The sequence below is a fragment of the Bufo bufo genome, chromosome 4 (genome assembly GCF_905171765.1).
Source record: "Bufo bufo chromosome 4, aBufBuf1.1, whole genome shotgun sequence".
NCBI classification, from domain to species: Eukaryota; Metazoa; Chordata; class Amphibia; order Anura; family Bufonidae; genus Bufo; species Bufo bufo.
Window position 1 is genome coordinate 241,101,463 of NC_053392.1, and position 20,824 is coordinate 241,122,286.

The window sequence follows — 20,824 nt, forward strand, 5'->3', positions numbered from 1 at the left end:
TAATAGAGCTAACCTTATTGGTAGTCCGAGCACTGTCTTATTGTCCCCCGCTATCCTCCACATCCCCAGTCATCAGAACAAGCCCTCACTTCCCCAGTGATCTCAGCATCCTTCTTACATTCCTAGTAGTCACAGCAACACTCAAGGGGTGGACTGGGAACTTAAAGTGGCCCTAAAAAAAAACTAAAAGAGGCCCCATGTTGTAGGCAGGTCCAAATTGACAGAAAACTGGGCAACACAAGTAGGTGAGGACAACACAAGTAGATACGACCACTAATACTGTAGGGCAGCTCAAAGTACCGCCCCAGCAGAACCAAATACCACAGTGCAACACAAAATACTGCCTCCTCCCCTGAGGTATTCAACCTGTGGCTGTTGGCCAAGTGCATAAGTACCTGATGCTCCTAGCATTAATTACTACTGAGAGCATAAGATCATTATGTATCCAGCTGGCGGCCATGAGGAGGGCTTGGGTGGGCATTGGCACACTGGGAAATTTCCCTGTAGTGTCTATGGCCAGTCCGCCCCTGACCACTCTTCACTTCCCTTGTAAGCATGGCTGACCATTTTCCTCACTTGTCACAGCCTCCCAAGGAAACTTCCCAGTATTCCCAACAGCTCTCCAGTAGTGTTGGCTTAGGGCAGGGATGGGCAAACTGCGGCTCTCCAGCTGTTGCAAAACTACAACTCCCAGTATGCCCAGTCTGCCTACAGCTATCAGCCTACAGCAGAGCATGATGGGATTTGTAGTTTTACAACAGCTGGAGAGCCGCAGTTTGCCCATCCCTGGCTTAGGGCAACATGGCGACACTGGTGAAATGAATGGTATCTCTGCTCCTCAGCAATCCTGGCCGCGACCAGTGTCGCTGTGTAGCCCTAGCCTTAGCAACTCATTGTGCAATTCCTGAGCAGTCACAGAAGCTCCCCTTCTTCCCATGTAGCATATGTGGCAAAAAAGGGAGAGGCGCTTGTACGTTTTTTGATCCATTGGTTAAAAATATAAATAGTTAGGCTCATCTTTCCGTGTTGTGCGTATGCAGGCACAACCCTCTTATAGGCAGGTGCTCGGTGCTGCCGGTATCGTTCAGTCGTGGCTTGTGGAGTTGCCAGTCCTCCGGAGGAGTGATATAGTAAACAATGGAGAGATGTGGACAAGTGGAGTCCACAAATTTAGATGATTGAAGATGATTTATTTTATTGAGATATAGGGGACAACGCATTTCGGAGCTGATACACTCCTTTTTCAAGTCTGTAAGTCTGTGCGCCCTGGTGCAGATGGTGCGGTTTCTGCAGATAAATATCATATATCCATGGCCAGCTAAACTAAGACTTTTCATATCCATTACCCTAGAGATAGTAATTTATAACTGTTAGTAATACTTTTTTGTATATATATTCAAAAAAATCATTTAAAGGCCTCATGCACACGGCTGTGGCTTTTTTTGCGGTCCGCAAACCGTGGATCCGCAAAAAACGGAAGCCGCCTGTGTGGCCTTCCGCAATTTGCGAAACGGAACGGGCGCTGGCAATATAAATGCCTATTCTTGTCTGCAAAGCGCAGACAAGAATAGGACATGTTTTTTTTTTTAACGGGGCCATGGATGCGGACATTGAAGTGAATGGGTCCGCAACCGAGCCGCCAAAACGGCGGCTCGGATCCGGACCCAAACAACGGTCGTGTGCGCGAGGCCAAAGAAGTCGTCTGAGTATTTAATGTTTATGACCTCTCCCCAGGATAGGTCATCAGTATGTGATCGGTGGGGTCTGAGTCCCCGCATCCCCGCTGATCAGTTGTTTGAAGAGACTGCGGCACCTGTGAGCGCCATGACCCCTTCCAGGCATATGATGTCAAGTTCATTGATCATGATCACAAGGCCTAGGCGTAGTTTAAGTCAAGTTAAAGTGGGGCTGAGCTGCAATACCAAGAACAGCCACTATACAGTGGATGGCGCTGTGCTCACTGGAGCCTCTTCAAACAGCTGATCAGCGGTGGGTCTGGGCGTCCGACTCCCACTGATCACATACTGATGACCTCTCTTAAGGATAGGTCATCAGTATTGAACACTTGGACAACCCATTTAAAACTTCTTCAGTATTTCAATATTAAGTCAATTTTTTTAATTCATATTTATTATCTGTGTACAAGTACAGGTCTTTCTAAACTAGGGGCTACACAGCAGACCCCTTGTTGTAATCTCTCCCATTCTATATCATATAGGATATTTCCATTATGGTAAACTGAGGATAAAAGGCGGTTTTCAAAATCAAAAATGATTTACTTGATTGAAGCTTTTTCTAGAGTTATACAGAATAGGAGCAGGCATGACAACTGATGAGTGATTTTCCATCAGGTTGGGTGTGGTGACAGGAAAAGAGAGAATTACCGCATGTTTTAAAAAAAGAATATTTGTCATAATGAGTGATCAGGTTAATCATAACTGTAGTGTTTATGTTCTGTACCACTGATGGTGAGTGTAAGGCTACTTTCACGCTAGCGTTTTTGCTGGATCCGGCAGGGCTCAGAAAAAACGCTTCCGTTACTGATAATAAAACCGTCCACTGCCAAGACGGATCCGTCAGGAACTCCATTGAAAGTCAATGGGGGACGGATCTCTTTTCTATTGTGTCAGATTGTGTCAGAGAAAACTGATTTGTCCCTATTGACTTACATTGTAGGTCATGCCGGATCCGTCTTGCTCCGCATCTTAGGACGGAAAGCATGCTGCGGTTTGCTCTCCGGTATGAGAACAGAGCACAATGCATTTTGGAGCTTTCCGTTCTGTTCAGTTACGTTTTGTCCCCATTGACAATGAATGGGGACAAAACTGAAGCGTTTGAGACCCGCTATGGATGGATCTATGACGGATCTCAATACGGGAAAACATTAACGCTAGTGTGTAAGTAGCCTAACATTTTAGGCTAGGGCTACACAGTGACGGGCCATGGTATGTTAAGATCCCAATGTCACGCAGCTGAATCGTAACTGATTAACACGACCATGACCTCACAGCAGAAGCCAAACCAGCAGGGTTTCAGTGCGACCATCTTTTCTATCATAAGTTGCTATCATAATTTTAGCAGTGTGACATTGAAATCTTAAAGGGGATCTGTCACTACAGTCTTGTATCCGTGTCTGTAGTAATACATGAGCAGTCCTGCAAAAAAAAGGAGTCCGGGTTGTTACTTTTTCTTTTCCTATCGTTCCTCGTACCTCTCCTATCAGGGTTTAAAGCTGTCGGGACTGCTATGCACGCACACAGGAGTCCTCTCCATTATGGTACTGCTGTCCGGACTGGTAACGGAGGGCAGTAGAAAAATAAAAAATGGCGGTCTGAACTCCTTATGTGCAATGCTACTCATGTTTACTGCAGATAATAATCCAGAATCATGGTGACAGGGTCCCTTTAAAGTTGCGCAGCCAAAGTCACTGTGTAGCCCTAGCCCAGGGCTGGGCAACCAGCGGCTCTCCAGCTGTTGCAAAACTACAACTCCCAGCATGCCCAGACACCCTACAGCTATCAGCCTACAGCAGGGCATGGTGGGAGTTGTAGTTTTACAACAGCTGGAGAGCCGCAGGTTGGGCATCCCCGCCCCCTAGCCTAATAATCTAGGTCATGTAGAAACTGTGCTTGTCTCTGTTCACATCTGCGTTGGAGATTTCTGCCATATTTGATGGGAAAAACTGTGATACAGTAGTGGTATTAAGAATACATAGGGGGGTCATTTATCAAACTGATGTAGAGTAGAACTGGCTTAGTTGCCCATAGCAACCAATCAGATTCCGCCTTTCATTTTGGACAACTCCTTTGGAAAATGAAAGGTGGATTCTGATTGGTTGCTATGGGCAATTTAGCCAATTTCTTCTTCAGGCCTGTGTCTGGGCAGATACATGTTTTGCGTGTTGTAATACACACACAGCACACACTGCCTGTGATAGAAGAGACATGAGCGCTCCCTGTGTGCACGGTTCACCTTTCCCTTCTGCATTGACGTGTGCCCTGAATGTAAAGCAGTTAGTGCTGCACCGCTTCCCCCACATATTATTTAACCCTTTCAGACTGCTCATTGCGCTCCTTGTTAAGTTAGTAGCAGCTGTAGATGATGTGTAACACTATGAGGGGCATTTATTAATGGTATGAGACTGTATGGGAACGCCGGTCTTGATAAATATCCTGTTACATGATCTTGGACACATTTTGGTGCTCACTTTCCTCCGTGTACATAATTGAAAAAGTCGCAGCAGTATGCTGCCGTCAGTAAAGACTGATCCATATATATATGTGGCACCTACTGGTCAGAAACAAGTGATATCTACTAGTACTGAACCAGTCCAATACGATTTTTACAGATTTGTATGCAGAGGTATGCTGTGCTGTCATCAGGTAACGAAAGGGGTTATGCTGGAAAAGATAATGATGACAGAAAGTGGACAACCCCTTTAAGTTGCAACTTTGTCTGTCTGATTTCTTTTCGCCATCCTAGAGTGGAGAGCCACATCCAATTTTCTATAAGGAGACCCGGCCACCATAACACGATGAACACACTTTTCTCGTTGACTGACAGAAGGCATAACTAACACACAAAATGCATGTGTTTTGTAATTCTGATGTAAAATAGCATTACCCCGTATAGCTCCTGGCATCCAATCGGAGACCTGCTTCCTGATGAGTTGTAATCGTCAGCACTGGTAGTTTATACCTTTTTATACTTCTCGGAGGAGGAAGGACACAGAACTAGTGGTATAGACTTGTAATATTAGTATTGCTCCTTTAGTGTCCGGGGGTGTTCCCACATTAGCGCAGGGTGGATGAATAATGAATTTCTTTGCCTTTTGCGCAGTCAGCGAAATACGGCCTAACATTTCCGCTCCATGATAAAATGATTATTGTGTTCAATCCGAGAAAAGGTAGGTTTGCCTTTGACCACGTGTCCAGTTCATTTATTGTCCATATTATATGTGTCAATGCTTCAGACAGGGGCCAGGATGTGTGGCATGAAGTAGGATTTTAATTAAGGCCTTGTGAGATTTGTCTCAAGCAAATGCTAAATGTCACACGTGCTTCAGAAGGGAAGTAAAAGCTCCCCAGTGGGGAATACGTGGGTGTTATTAGAGGAAAGGGGCCAGCAGCCTCGTCATTTTATGTGGTAGAGGTGAACTGGAGAGCACAGGTGACCCACAGACTCCAAGGTACGTAGACACTTTGCCTGTTACTGGTGTGCAGTGTGTACGCTGTGTATACATTGCGTGTCTCCTAGTACAAGGATGTAGTCATAGAAGATGCTAGGGCTATTATAATTGCATTATGGCCACTGCACATTGAATTATTTCATTAGTAGGATGCAGAGGTTTGTACACCAGGCCTAATTGTGCCTGCATGTTTGTCAGAAGGGTCTATAATATACCGTATATTGCTTACTAATGTCCGCATCTCCTGCCTGAAGTCCAGTAACAAGGCTTTGTACACTTGCTGCTCCTGTTTTTCTATGGTATTTCCCTTTTTATCTTGAATTTACCATTACCTGGAGATGTTTTCATAATGGCTTTGTACATGGACATGTATATGCTAGCTAGAATCAGCTCTTTTATCTCTGTACCCTGATGTATTCCTTTGCCAGGAGACATGCACACAGACCCTATACAACGGTACAGAGGCTATATAGCTCCATAGTATGGAGCCACATGGGGGGGCGCCCTTATGACTCTGTCAGATGCGGTTTGTACTTGTCCCTAGATGCATTGAAAAAACGATGTAAACCTCCGATCTGACAGAACTGTGTGTGCCTTATTATGATATCGGGGACATGCGGAAGTACAGTATGGCACTATATGATGGCTCCACATAACTCAGACGTTGTACAGAAGTGTAGTTAGCAGTCAGCGTCAGCCCCATGCTGTTTTTTGTCACTATACAAGACACAATTAAGGCTAGAGCTGCGCAGTGACATGTTTCGCCCGGAAAAAAGGGTACAACTACATTGCGACATATGTCGGGCGACACATTTTATAAGGCTAGTCTATGGTGTTGCACTGCGACATGCTACTGCGACACAACAGTCACACAAAAATACATCTTGGATAGATCTTTCATGACTGTTGCGTCGCACTATGTGCGACACCATAGACTAGCATTTTAAAATATGTCACACAATATTACTGCGACAAATAGCTGCGCGCCAAATGTCGTCATGTAGCCCTAAAGCCTAAAGGTAAACAAAAAGAAAGACGTGCCCCACCTGAATACTATACACTACATAGCAAATATGAAAAAATAGCGTCACCGGGAATCGGCAAGCGGCTGCAACCTGCACCTATTAGTCTGTTCACTCTTCACAGAAGAACCAAAAAAATAAAAACATCTGTTTTAATCCCCACTTGTTTGAATGCAGTTGCATTAGACATCAGTTATTTTTGAGGGGAGAAAATGTCCTGCTTGCTGTATTTTCTCCGTCAGAAATATCTGAAACCCGACACAGCTGACAATAACTGATACAACAAACTGATGCTTACAATATGGGTGCATTCACACGACCATAGTGTTTTGTGGATGGCCACAACCATAATAAAAAAATGCCTATTATTGTCCGTGATTGTGGACGAGAATAGGACATGCTCTATCCTTTCCATGGAGCCGCAGAACGGAACCACTGATGCTGGCATGAAATGAATGGGTCCGCACCCGTTCCACAAAATTGCGTTACACGTGCGGACCCGTTCATATACGGCCGTCTGAATGGGCCCTAAATCAGATCAGTTTCATTTTTCCATTTTTCGAACAGATCAGAAGAACAGAAACCTCAACGGAAGGGAGAACACAGCCTTAGACATTATTGGCATATCCGGTCGATATACAAAAATATGGAAACCCGAGCTTGTATTGAAACTGCGTAGTTTGGACTTATAGCTATTGCAGTGTTGCTGTGAGTGTTTAATATAAGGCACAGAGAAACTGAGCTTGGGTAAGCGGCAGGCACTTCTGATAACATGGCAGTCTGAAGGATGTGTTTGGATAAATGGATATCCGCTCCTACATGTGTGTATGTGATTAGCGTGGGAATGCCATGCGTCTGCACAAATCTGCTGTTAAAGATGCAGTCACCCGCCTTCATTAGAAGAAATGCCATGCAGAATCCCCTGTATTTAGGCCATCATCAAATAATCCCTGGAAAAAAAAACAGCAGATCCTACAATATACGTGCTTAGAACTGAGCAAATTGATTTTAATGGCACAACAGGACCGAATTGGTAAAGTAAAGTGTTACATAATTAATAGTTCTATGTTTATTCTGGTCTTCCAAACAATTTAACTTTTTCCTGACAATTGTTGAGTCTTCTGTACCTATTATTACGGCAGTGAATGTGGAACCACTGTGTCAACCAACCTGTTTGACTTTGGGCTAAACCTAAGGCCTCATGCACACGACCGTTGTTGTGTTCCGTTCCGCAAAATGGGGTTCCGTTGTTCCGTGATCCGTTTCCGTTTTTGTTTCCGTGTGTATTCCTTTATTTTTGGAGGATCACCAGACATGAAGGAAAGTAAAAAAAAAATCTAAGACAGGTTTGCCATGCAAATGATAGGAAAAAAACGGACGCGGATGACAATCTTGTGTGCCTCCGTGTTTTTTAGCGGTCCCATTGACTTGAATGGGTCCGCAAACCGTTTTCCACGAAAAAAAATAGGACAGGTTATATTTTTTGGACGGACTGGAACAACGGATCACGGACGCGGATGACAAACGGTGCATTAGCCGAGTTTTCAACAGACCCATTGAAAGTCAATGGGTCCGCAGAAAATCACGAAAAACGGACACGGAATAAAACAACGGTCGTGTGCATGAGGCCTAAGAGTGTTATCTTGGTGGCTCCCTGGTTTTCAAATATCACAAAGAAAAGATAAAAAACAAAGATAAAAGCATACTGCATGATATGATAAATAAACATGCGGATGTGCATGGCTACATTATTGACCAAAAAAATCACAGAAAACAGATAATAATGCACAACAGATGCAAGCATTATATATGGACTAAGTCCTCACTCTGATATAATAAAATCCGAGACTCTCAGCCAATATATTTTGATCAAAACACATCTGTGCCCGCCTACCCGCGACAAGGTGGTCTCAGTCAGGCAGGTCCTACTCTAAACCTACCTATGCCGTTGGCGTTGGGCATCTATGTTCAGGAGAGCAGATCTGAATTTCGCTGCAGGCAACCTGGAGTAGTCCCAGTGTCGTTAAGGCCCCTTTCACACAAGCGAGTTTTCCACGCGGGTGCAATGCGTGATGTGAACGCATAGCACCTGCACTGAATCCTGACCCATTCATTTCAATGTGTCTTTGTACATGAGCGTTGTTTTTCACGCATCAGTTCTACGTTGCGTGAAAATGCAGCATGTTCTCTATTCTGAGTTTTTCACGCAGCCCTGGTCCCATAGAAGTGAATGGGGCTTCAGTGAAAAACACATTGCATCCGCAAGCAAGTGCGGGTGTAATGCGTTTTTCACTAATGGTTGCTAAGAGATGTTGTTTGTAAATCTTAAGTTTGTTATCACGCGCGTGATAAAAACGCATCAAAACGCATTGCACCCGTGTGGATAAAACTGAACAACTGAATGCAATCGCAGACAAAACTGACTGAACTTGCTTGCAAAATGGTGCGAGTTTCACTGAACGCATCCTGAACACATCCGGAGCCAATCCGTCACGCTCGTGTGAAAGAGGCCTAACAGCTGGGGGGTTCATTGACATCAGTGTAAGGCACCAAAGGAACAGGCACAACACATAGTAACAGTCAGAGGTCAGGGCTGGCAGAGTTTGTGCAAATCCATGAAATAGATCCAAGGTCAGAGCCGGCAACATAGGGTCACAATTGTAAACGGGCATAGGTCAGTACACGGCGGACAACAGGAAACAGCACACCTTTGAAAGGAAGCAAGTCAGGAACCTAATTGTTCAGGCAAGGAAATGAGGTCACCAGCACAGTTATAGCAGAGACTGATTAGCCATTAGGAGCAGCCGTGCAACAGCACACAGAGCAAGTAGAGGAGGGGAGTGGTAGTGAAGAAAAAATTAGAGTAGTAGTTGTTCATTGAGTAATGTTCCTAATAGAAGTAACAGAACAGCAACGGTCATGGGCCCGCCATTGTAACACTTACATTATCTTGTCTTACCTCAGACTTGTAACTAGTTACATCTAACCTGGAATTAGAATTTTCCTTACACCTCCTTCACATGGTTTTTGGGGAGTACTGTAAACATACGTCCACATTTGCCAAGCTTTGTACAGAACCGATCATGCTGATCACGTCTCCAACAAAACCAACACCTGGATTGTAGTCCTGATGATGTCATGTCATCGGGATCAGATTGGTTCCGGTCCCAGTCAGGTGATCATAATGACAACCAATCATAGCATTCACTGTAGCAGAACATTTTCCTAGGCTTTATGCTGTAAAAAAGAGGGAGAGAAAAAAGGGGGTCAATCAGCACATCCCAGTGCGCAGGTGCACGTCGCCATGGCTGAGAACACAACATAGAACAAAACATACAATGCAACAGCTCTCTGCAAACCAAATAAAGTACAAAATGCATTATAATTGCTAATGCTATACTTATAAATTAGAGATGCTTGGCAAATACATTTTGTACATAATTATTTGAGCCCGCCTGCCGCATGTCAAGGCGATCTCTGTAAGACGGGAACCTAACACTAAATTCTACCTGTTATGTGCCATGACGGCTACCATACAATTCAGGGAGTGTAGGTTCCACATAATGCTGGGCCCACTTTAATTTCTGGCTCATTGTTGGACATAGAAGGCCCCGGATCGATAGATCATCCTAGGACCTACCTTTCTATAAAACCTGCTAATCTCTAGGCAATCCTTCTATACTGTCAAGTTCTGTTTAGCCGTTTTCCATTATTTCAGTTGCTTAGTTTCCTGTTTTTCCCTTTCAGTATAATGTATTACTATACCTTTACTGCTGTCCACCATACATTTACAGCACATTAGCTCAAGATAGGAAACCAAGACAATGGGCCAGATTTATCATTAGCTCAAGTCAGAATAATGGAGTGAAAAAAGTAGCAAATTTTTGCGCAATCGCTAAAACTGCGCAAAAATTTGCGACTTTTTTTTTGCTCTGCACTATGCTCACCAGTTTTCTGAAAGTGGGCGTGTTTTCTTATGTAAATGAATCTCTAGACAGATTTACTATTGCGACTATTTAAAAAGTCGCAAAAAAGAGGACCATGCTTATCTTATGAGACTTTTTAACAGAGCATGCGACTTTTTCGTAAAGATGTGCGGCTTTTGTAAAACTGCTTACTGACGGATAAACTGCTACCGTGAAACCACATTTATTACAGTCTTAAAGGGCCGATCATAAATCTGACTTTAGCCATATGTGAAAGTTGGGTGAGCTGTCAGAGTAATGATAAATCTGGCCCAGTATGTTTTCTATTGAGTTCTCTATCTGACTTTGTAGTCCGCTTCAATTAGAAATGCATCTTCCAGATTGAAAGCAATCATGCGGGACATTCCTCAGTCGTCCATTAATTCGCTGTCCTGCAGTGCCCTTACCCATGGATGCTAATGCCTGCGGTGACCAGTGTGTGGCAGTCTCCTTTGGCAGTGAGAGAGTTAAGGGGATGTTGACAGATGAGAGAGAGGGACTGTTTTAAATCCCAATGGAGGCTCCCACAGGAAATTAACTCTCCATCCTGCAGTTAAATCTGACCCTTTGGCTCCGATTCAAGTAGTTAGCCATGTGAACACCATAGAACGTCTGTTTTAAGCAGGGCAAACTCAGAGCCCAAGTAGATTGTGCTTCTAGGAATGAGCTGGGACCACAGGCTACACCCTCTGAGTGTGCTGTCAGGGGCACAGAGAGGGCCGGGATACACCAACGCCGAGGAGGAGGACAAACTGGAAGACTAAAATCACAGCTCTGTCTGAAGCAGAATGATCCTCTGCTGCCCTAAAATGTAGCACTCATGGATTCCGTCTGGGATTCTCTGCAATGGCATGGACCACGCTCGCTGTTCATCCTGGAGGCACGCAGGGGAGATTGCAGCCATGTTCAGGGCCCTAGGTTGGATCTGACACTGAACCATGACTGCTTTACCGTAGAACTCTACCTTCTTGATGACTGCTTGGACCTGAAGACTACATCACTGGCTACTGAGATGCCATGCTCCGTGCTGCTTCCAAATTATTGATAGGAGTTAAGATGGTGCAAGACGTTTCCACTCATTTTTGTGTATTTTTAGTGATATTTAAAGTTATGTAATCCGTGGGTTCCATGTAAAGAATTTGTGCTTTTGACAACTTCCTCTCACAAGCCTCCACAGTTTGGACACTTTTCAGCATACGTCTTTGTTTTTTTTACTTTTTATTTCTGTATTTAGTCTGGACTTTTATTTACTTGGAACTGTAACATTTCAGAAGAAAACCTCTTACGAATCTGCAGTCTCGGGTCCTCCTCAGTTGTTTACATCTGCAGCTCTGTAGTACATGATGTCATCGCTGATCCTAAAACTGCTCTCAGAAGGCCAATATCAGCTTCATGTCAGGGTGGGATTTTAGAAGAAAATAGCTATGCCAAAAACAAGCCACACCAGAACCCACAATCTATCCTGCAGCCGTCCTGAGAGGATTTATCCGATGGGACCAGCGTCTGTTTGCTCCAAGCAGGAGGGTATAGTGGCATGTCAGTCACTGCCGTACAGTCACTGCTGTGCCTGCATCTGTTCCACTGCAAGGGCCCCAATGCTTCATATGTTATAGTACGACTTTCCGATTTTCTCCATTTGTGGATTATGAATTTTGTAAATATGAAACGTTTTCAAGCATGGAAGAACTCCCTTCCATTTCTATCACATTTTAATATTTATAAAGTAAGTACTCGGCTTGTACTTGTAGCATTTATCACCTTGTACTCTAGTTTTATCATTTTATGTTTTAGTGTTATATAACAACAGGTATGTAGACTCTGTCCAACATAATTATATTGTAATCAGCAGACATCCATGGTTATTTAAGTATACATCTACCCCCTGTGCAATTACTAGCTTATTGGTAATGTCTATTTTGTAATTGCTTCACATTTACTTACCATATATACTGGACACACCTCATATTAGGATCACATTTGCAAGTAATTGTTACTGTTGTGGATCTACTTTACTAAATGTAGATCACTGGAGAACCTTATGGTGATGCATGCTTTATTCTGTAGCCTGGGGGGTGCATAATATGAACTGCTCCAAAATTTGTAGAAATATTGGTGAAAGGCAAAGTTTGATAGCAGTTAAAATTAGAATGCATTTTTGTAGAAAAGACTGAATAACATACACCCCATTTTAACAAAGCCTGACAAAATTTTAAAAAGCATCTGTCACCGTGATCGATTCTATTGAACCAGGCATAATGCCTGGTATGGTTGATAACAGTGACTAAAATGAGCCCTTTCTCTCTGCTATCATTATTACCAATGCAGATAAATTCTTATTTTTTGGTATATGCAAATGAGGTGCTCCGAGTACAGAGGGGTTGGCCTCGCTCCTCAGAGCACCAGTTCACCTCTGCCTCTCCCTGTTGCCATGAGAATGACAGGGCCAGGCGTCATCACTACTCAGATGCCTGGCCCTCTCACTAATGCAGCACAATGAGGATCTCTTGTGATCGTCCCCCCTCTTCACTGCATATGTGCCGATAGTACTGCCACTGGAGCATGTGCAAGATTTCAGGGCCAGGCATTAGTCAGTCTCACTGGGAGGGGGAGTGGCAATAAGGAGAGTGGTGCTCCGAGGGGCTAGGCCAGCCCCTCAGTGCTCTGAGCACCTAATTTGCATATAGCTAAAAATAATTAAATCACCATGATCAGCCCTTCCAGGCTGTATGTCTGATTTAATGGGATTGATCATGGTGACAGATGCTTCTTTGAAGGGAAGCTGTTACTTGATTTTTTTGTACCTTAGAATAGAGTTTTTGATTTGTGTAGAAAACAAATCTAGTGACAGGTTCCCTTTAACCAGGTATAACATGGTATAAGTCCAGGTGCACACTGTAACCGCACAACTTACCTGTTGCCTGCAGTCTGTGATATGGAGCTGAAAGGGGCTGTCCAGCCATTAATATTGATGACCTATCACCCGCTGATCGGTGTGGGTCCAACACTCCATGCGAGTGCCGCTTCCTGGTCTTTACACTGCGCCTTGTCTCACTTGAATGGAGCGGGTACTTGTATAAGGGCTCGTTCACACGACCGGGTGAAGCCCGTGCCCGTGCTGTGGACCTCAAATTGCGGTCCGCAATGTACGGGCACCTTCAGTGGGGCAGGCGCATGGGGATCGCAGACCCATTCACTTGAATGGGTCTGTTCTCCCTACGTTCCGCAAAAAGATAGAGCATGTTCTATCTTTTTGTGGTGCGCACGGAACTGAACCCCAGAAAGCACTCTGTAGTGCTTCCGTAGTGTTTCGTTCCCCATCTCCTGATTTGTAGACCCATTGAAATGAATGGGTCTGCATCCGTGATGCGGAATGATAACGAAACGGTGCCCGTGTATTGCGGATCCGCAAATGCGGCCCGCAATACGGGAACTGGACACCACAACGGTCGTGTGAACGAGCCCTAATAAAGAGGAAACAGTGCTCGCATAGAGCGCCACCTCCAATTCAAACAACTGAACGATGGGGGTGTCAGACTCCCGCAGATCAGATATTGATGACCTATCCTGACAATAGGTGATCAATATTAATGGCTGGACAACCCCTTTAAGAGCATTCAGATCAATGCAGTCAGCTTTAGGTAAAATCACCTAGCTGCATAAATACATAAAAGGCAAGGAGCAAAACCCCCTTATTGGTTTTCACCTATCTTTCTCAGACCCATACATTTTAAGTCTTCCCATTCAGACATATGAGAAGTCTTGGTGGCAACCTCTGTAGGAGGGGATATCTGGTTTATATATTTTTTATTTATTTGCTTGTAGAATATTTTTTTGTAGTTTTCTAATGAACATGTATGTAAAATTCTACTTGTATACCTTTCTTATACCATTTCTGTACCAGCATAGAATGGTATGTGGCCTGTGTAGTGCATCCATAGTCTATGAATAGGATTATACATGGCATCAGTGATATGAGCCCTAGTTCTCAGATAGCAACAGAATAGCTTGACATGCATGGACTAACTGAATAGAAATAGTGGTGAAATAACTTATTTTTTATGGTTATTATAGCAGCTTCTTCTCTGTGTGTATTTACTGTGGCTGCTTGTTTCAGTCTGTCTTGTTAATAAAATTAACTGTTAAAAAAGACAGGTGAAATGGAGAACATTGTAAGTTTTACAAAGAAGAAGTGGATCTTCTGTTTCTACTGAACAGATTTGACTTGGGACCACTCCTAAGGCCTCATGCACACGACCGTGGTTGTGTTCCGTTCCACAAAATGGGGTTCCGTTGTTCCGTGATCTGTTTCCGTTTTTGTTTCCGTGTGTCTTCCTTTATTTTTGGAGGATCACCAGACATGAAGGAAAGTAAAAAAAAAGTCAAAGTCAAGTTTGCCATGCAAATGATAGGAAAAAACGGACGCGGATGACAATCTTGTGTGCCTCCGCGTTTTTTCACGGTCCCATTGACTTGAATGGGTCCGCGAACCGTTTTCCGTGAAAAAAATAGGACAGGTTATATTTTTTTGACGGACTGGAACCACGGATCACGGACGCGGATGGCAAACGGTGCATTAGCCGAGTTTTCAACGGACCCATTGAAAGTCAATGGGTCCGCAGAAAAACGGAACAACGGACACGGAATAAAACAACGGTCGTGTGCATGAGGCCTAAGGGTGTGTTAGCGTTTTTCTCCAGGCAGGTTTATGATGGTTATACGATGAGGCATCAGACCTCCAACCCGTGAATATTTCCCTGTGCAATGAAGTGGGATCTGGTGAATTCTTAATAATATCATTTAAGAGGGTGTAAGTTAAGTGGCCCCCGTGGTCTTTACCATTTAACCCCTGGATTCTGCTGCAGGGGAACCACCAGGCCACTACGTCTTGCAGTAGTCTCTTTTCAGTAGACTGCTAACCCACAGGAGTCAAGAGACACCTGTGCGAAAAGAGTCAGGTAAAATTGTAGTCATGTAGTTTGTTCAATGTACCATCAGTCCGGGGGTTAGGGGCAGGCAGCTCAGCGTCAGAAGTCGGTACACAGTACAGCGAACAAGATGTATATAGCACTATTGCAGGAAACTATACAACCAGAACCTATCTCCTAGGCACCCTCATCACTGGATACCCACCTGGACAGTGATAACTGAATACTATCGACGAATCTGTGGGCTATACCCTTTTTTTCTAGATGTGCCTACTGCAGAGCTATAAGAAAGAAATGCGGGCAGAATTTTAAAAAACATGTATTTTAGAAAAAAGATTTTCTAATCTATAAACAAATACATCAAAAATAAATAAACCCTGGGGAGCATATGGCAGCCATGTAGCATCCATGAAATATGTAGAATTACTGCCCAAGACCGCATACACAGTTTATAGGGGGCACTCAGCGCTATTGTGGACGAGTGGGCCCAAAGTTAGCGTTTATAGGGGACACTCTGTGGGCTGTCATCCGTCACACTGGCAGGCATTACGTGGAGCATGTTACGTGTGTATCAATATGGAAGCTGTATTTATTGTGTTTAGTAGTATAAATATTCATATAAATCCTGCACTCAATGTGCATTTACCGCAAGTTAAGAGCGGTACGTAATTCCACTCTCTCGTTGCTATAAATAATGACTAAAGTTGCTTTTCAGGCAGATTTAGGCGTTTCCTGAGCATTCATTTCAATTCGCTATTCTGCTCTAAATACAGGCATGAATAGCTCCACAGAGCAAAAACACTTTCCTCATGCCAAAAAACGTCAAAAGTTTTATTATACTGTCAAAGGTACAGGTATAAACAACATATCTACAAACAACCACAAGATACACCAAGGCAGCGCCAGTTCCGTCTGGGAGCCACCATTATACAACATCCAATGTAAAAAAAAATTCTGACAACAAAAACTTTCGGTCCAAAGAACGTAAAGGCTGTACGGAGGCGTATTATGTCCATGTGTACGCACCAAATATTTTTATATCCATTTCTTTGGCTGAAACACTGCGTACAGAACTGCATGTGTGAATCCAACGTCAAGGATTATGTTTTTTTTATTGCATTTCTATCGTAAGACAAGAAATGTAACATAGTACATAAGGCCAAAAAAAGACATTTGTCCATCCAGTTCGGCCTGTTATCCTGCAAGTTGACCCAGAGGAAGGCAAAAAAACAAAACAAAAAAACCATGTGAGGTAGAAGCCAATTTTCCTCACTAGGGGAATAAAAAATTCCTTCCTGACTCCAATCAGGCAATCAGAATAACTCCCTGGATCAACGACCCCTCTCTAGTAGCTATATCCTGTAATATTATTACACTCCAGAAATACATCCAGGCCCCTCTTGAATTCCTTTATAGTACTCACCATCACCACCTCCTCAGGCAGAGAGTTCCATAGTCTCACTGCTCTTACCGTAAAGAATCCTCTTCTATGTTTGTGTACAAACCTTCTTTCCTCCAAACGCAGAGGATGTCCCCTCGTCACAGTCACAGTCCTGGGGAAAAATAGATGATGGGATAGATCTCTGTACTGACCCCTGATATATTTATACATAGTAATTAGATCTCCCCTCAGTCGTCTTTTTTCTAACGTGAATAACCCTAATTTTGATAATCTTTCCGGGTACTGTAGTTGCCCCATTCCAGTTATTACTTTAGTTGCCCTCCTCTGGACCCTCTCCAGCTCTGCTATGTCTGCCTTGTTCACAGGAGCCCAGAAATGTACACAGTACTCCATGTGTGGTCTGACTAATGATTTGTAAAGTGGTAGGACTATGTTCTTATCACGGGCATCTATGCCCCTTTTGATGCAACCCATTATCTTATTGGCCTTGGCAGCAGCTGCCTGACACTGGTTTTTGCAGCTTAGTTTGCTGTTTATTAAAATTCCTAGATCCTTTTCCATGTCAGTGTTTCCGAGTGTTTTACCATTTAGTATGTACGGGTGACTTGCATTATTCCTTCCCATGTGCATAACCTTACATTTGTCAGTGTTAATCCTCATCTACCACTTATCTGCCCAAGCCTCCAATCTATCCAGATCCCTCTGTAGTAGTATACTGTCCTCTTCAGTGTAAATTACTTTACACAGTTTAGTGTCATCTTCCAAAATTTATATTTTACTGTGCAAGCCTTCTACAAGACCATTAATAAATATATTGAAGAGAATAGGGCCCAATACAGACCCCTGAGGTACCCCACTAGTGACAGTGACCCAATCTGAGTGCGTACCACTAATAACCACCCTCTGTTTTCTATCACTGAGCCAGTTACTTACCCACATACAGACGTTTTCTCCCAGTCCGAGCATTCTCATTTTATATACTAACCTTTTATGTGGTACAGTGTCAAATGCTTGGGAGAAGTCCAGATATACGACATCCATTGATTCGCCGCTGTCAAGTCTAGAACTTACCTCCTCATAGAAACTGATTAAATTAGTTTGGCATGACCGATCCCTCACGAAGCCATGCTGATATGGCGTTATTTGCTTATTTCCGTTGAGATGCTCTAAGATAGCATCTCTCAGAAAACCTTCAAACAGTTTACTCACAACAGATGTTAAACTTACCGGCCTATAGTTTCCAGGCTCTGTTTTTGGACCCTTTTTGAATATTGGCACCACATTTGCCATGCGCCAATCCTGTGGGACATTCCCTGTCAGTATAGAGTCCGCAAATATCAGAAATAAGAGTCTGGCTATGACATTACGGGAGTGTATGCCATCCGTCCTGGCGATTTGTCTATTTTAATCTTTTTAAGTCGCTGTTGTACTTCTTCCTGGGTCAGACAGGACACTTTTAATGGGGACTTTATTTTTACATTCAGCATGTCATCTGAGAGTTTATTTTCCCCAGTGAATACAGTGGAGAAAAAAATGTTTAACAGCTTTGCTTTCTCCTCGTCGCTCTCTGCGACTCCCCCCTCATTACTCTTTAAAGGGCCGACACCTTCAGATTTATACTTTTTACCATTTATATAATTGAAGAACATTTTAGGGTTAGTTTTACTCTTTTTGGCAATTAATCTCTCGGTCTCTAATTTGGCGGCTTTTATTTGTTTTTTACATGTTCTATTTTTTTCCTTATAGTTTTTCAGTGCTTCCGTGCTACCCTCCTGTTTTAGTGATTTATATGCTTTCTTTCTGTCATTTATTGCTTTCTTTACAGTTCTGTTTATCCACATTGGTTTCTTTTTGTTCCTTAACCTTTTATTCCCATACGGTATGTACCTCTCACAATGAGATTTTAAGATGTTTTTAAAGATATCCCATTTTGTGGCTGTATTTTTATTTTTTGAGGACTTTGTCCCAGTTAGTTAGGCTTATGGCCTCTCTTAGGCTACTTTCACACTAGCGTTCGGAGCGGATCCGTCTGATGTTTCATCAGACGGATCCGCTCCGATAATGCAGACGTTCGCATCCGTTCAGAATGGATCCGTCTGCATTAAAACTTAGAAAATTTTCTAAGTATGAAAGTAGCCTGAGCGGATCCGTTCAGACTTTACATTGTAAGTCAATGGGGTACGGATCCGCTTGAAGATTGAGCCATATGGTGTCATCTTCAAGCGGATCCGTCCCCATTGACTTCCATTATAAGTCTGGACGGATCCGATAGCCTCCGCACGGCCAGGCGGACACCCGAACGCTGCAAGCAGCGTTCAGGTGTCCGCTCACTGAGCGGAGCGGAGGCTGAACGCTGGCAGGCGGATGCATTCTCAGTGGATCCGCCTCCACTGAGAATGCATTGGGGCCAGACGGATGCGTTCGGGGCCGCTCGTGAGCCCCTTCAAACGGAGCGCACGAGCGGACACCCGAACGCTAGTGTGAAAGTAGCCTTAGTTGGCTAAATTTAGCTTTTTTGAAGTTTGGTATTTTTGTTCCTCCCTGTAGAAACGCTCTTTTGAATGATAATTGGAAGGTTATTACCTTATGATCACTATTTCCCAGGTGTCCCCCAACCTGCACATCTGTTGTTCTGTCAGGCCTATTGATTAATACTAAGTCCAGTATGGCCGTCCCTCTAGTCGGGTCCTGAACCAGTTAGGAAAGGTAATTGTCTTTGGTTATTGCCAAGAACCTGTTTCCTTTATGAGATATACAAGTTTCAGTTTCCCAGTCTATATCTGGGTAGTTGAAGTCCCCCATAATAACCACCTCATTATGATTTGCCACCTGGTCTATCTCGTTTAGTAGTAGATTTTCTGTGGACTCTGCTATATTAGGTGGTTTATAGTAAACTCCTATTAATAATTCATTGTTGTTTTTAGCTCCATGTATCTCTACCCATAGTGACTCCACATGTTCATGTCCCTCACTTATATATTCCCGGAGTGTGGGCTTTAGACAAGACTTTATATAAAGGCAGACCCCTCCCCCTCTCCGGTTTTGACGATCCTTTCTAAACAGACTGTAACCTTGTACATTAACTGCCCAGTCATAGCTATCATCCAGCCATGTTTCCGTTATTCCCACTATGTCAGCGGTTCTCAACCTAGGGGTCGCGACCCCTTTGGGGGTCGATCGGCCCTTTCCGGGGGGTCGCCTGAGGCTTCCTATTGTGGGTCGCCCCCACAACGGCAGCGGCCCCTTATCCTCGCGCACAGGAAGTGATGTCCTATCACTGCCTGTGCTTGAAGGAGCCTGACGTCTGGACGGGTAAGTCGGGCCGCCTGTCTGCTGAGGTCCGAGTTTTTTAGTTAATGACACCGCCGCTGAGCACCACTGCCACCAATGATTTAATTGAGCCTGGCTAATTTTATTTTAATTATTTGCCTGAGCAAGGCTTAATTTATTTGGGGGACCCTGAGCACTTCTGATTTATTTATTTGGGGGACCCTGAGCACTTCTGATTTATTTATTTGGGGGACCCTGAGCACTTCTGATTTATTTATTTGGGGGACCCTGAGCACTTCTGATTTATTTATTTGGGGGGGGGACTTGAAGCACCACTGATTTATTTATTTGGGGGACCCATTTGGTGTATTGGTGTCTGTGCGTGTTTTTGGTGGGTCATCATAACAGTAGCAAAATTAGTTATGACGTAGCAAGGAAAAAAATGTAATGGTTGGGGGTCACCACAACATGAGGAACTGTATTAAGGGGTCACGGCTTTAGAAAGCTTGAGAACCACTGCACTATGTCATAGTCCTCCTCACACATCACTAATTCCAGTTCCCCAGTTTTATTAGTCAGGCTTCTGGCATTAGTATACATACATTTGAGAGGTTTATGTATATTTTTTACCCTACACCTTTCCTTCTGAACTGTTCTAGTCCCTCCTTCCATTCCTCCCCCAGTCCCACTACCTTGCCCCCGGTCTCTATCTGCACTATCTTCCCTTTCTATAATGTAATTTCCCTCCCCCCAGTCCCTAGTTTACACTCTTCACAAAAGGAGAATTATAGAAAAGAATTGTCTCCGGTGTTTGTTATATCTTTTTTTATTTCAGAAGACCACATCCTTACTACACTGTGTAACTGCGGCCTCACAGTCACAAACATTTTGTCTGTGCCAATTCTAATCACATTCTGGCCTCTGAGGAAGCAGTCCAAGTACTTCAACAAAGGCATATGCTTCCAATTGTATGCACACATTTTTCTTTAATTATTTTATGAAAGAAATCAGGGCAGAGGAATTTAGGACATTTTTGTTGCTTTGGCTGTCTT

General features: G+C 43.6%; 1 protein-coding gene across 9 annotated transcripts in view; it reads left to right on the forward strand.

The window, feature by feature from the left end:
• The window catches only part of TNK2 (tyrosine kinase non receptor 2), a 243,409-nt gene that overhangs the window by 115,630 nt on the left and 106,955 nt on the right, over positions 1–20,824 (forward strand). For 2 of the 9 annotated variants that reach the window (XM_040428409.1, XM_040428416.1), the window contains exon 1: positions 10,742–11,898. The exons of 4 other annotated variants lie outside the window; for them this stretch is intronic. In XM_040428409.1, coding sequence (XP_040284343.1) covers positions 11,710–11,898 — 189 coding nt within the window. In that variant the 5' untranslated portion in view covers positions 10,742–11,709. Of the gene's footprint in view, positions 1–5,122; positions 5,189–10,740; positions 11,899–20,824 lie in introns of those variants that run through there. 3 more of the 9 variants (XM_040428415.1, XM_040428408.1, XM_040428410.1) reach the window with 3 other exon arrangements.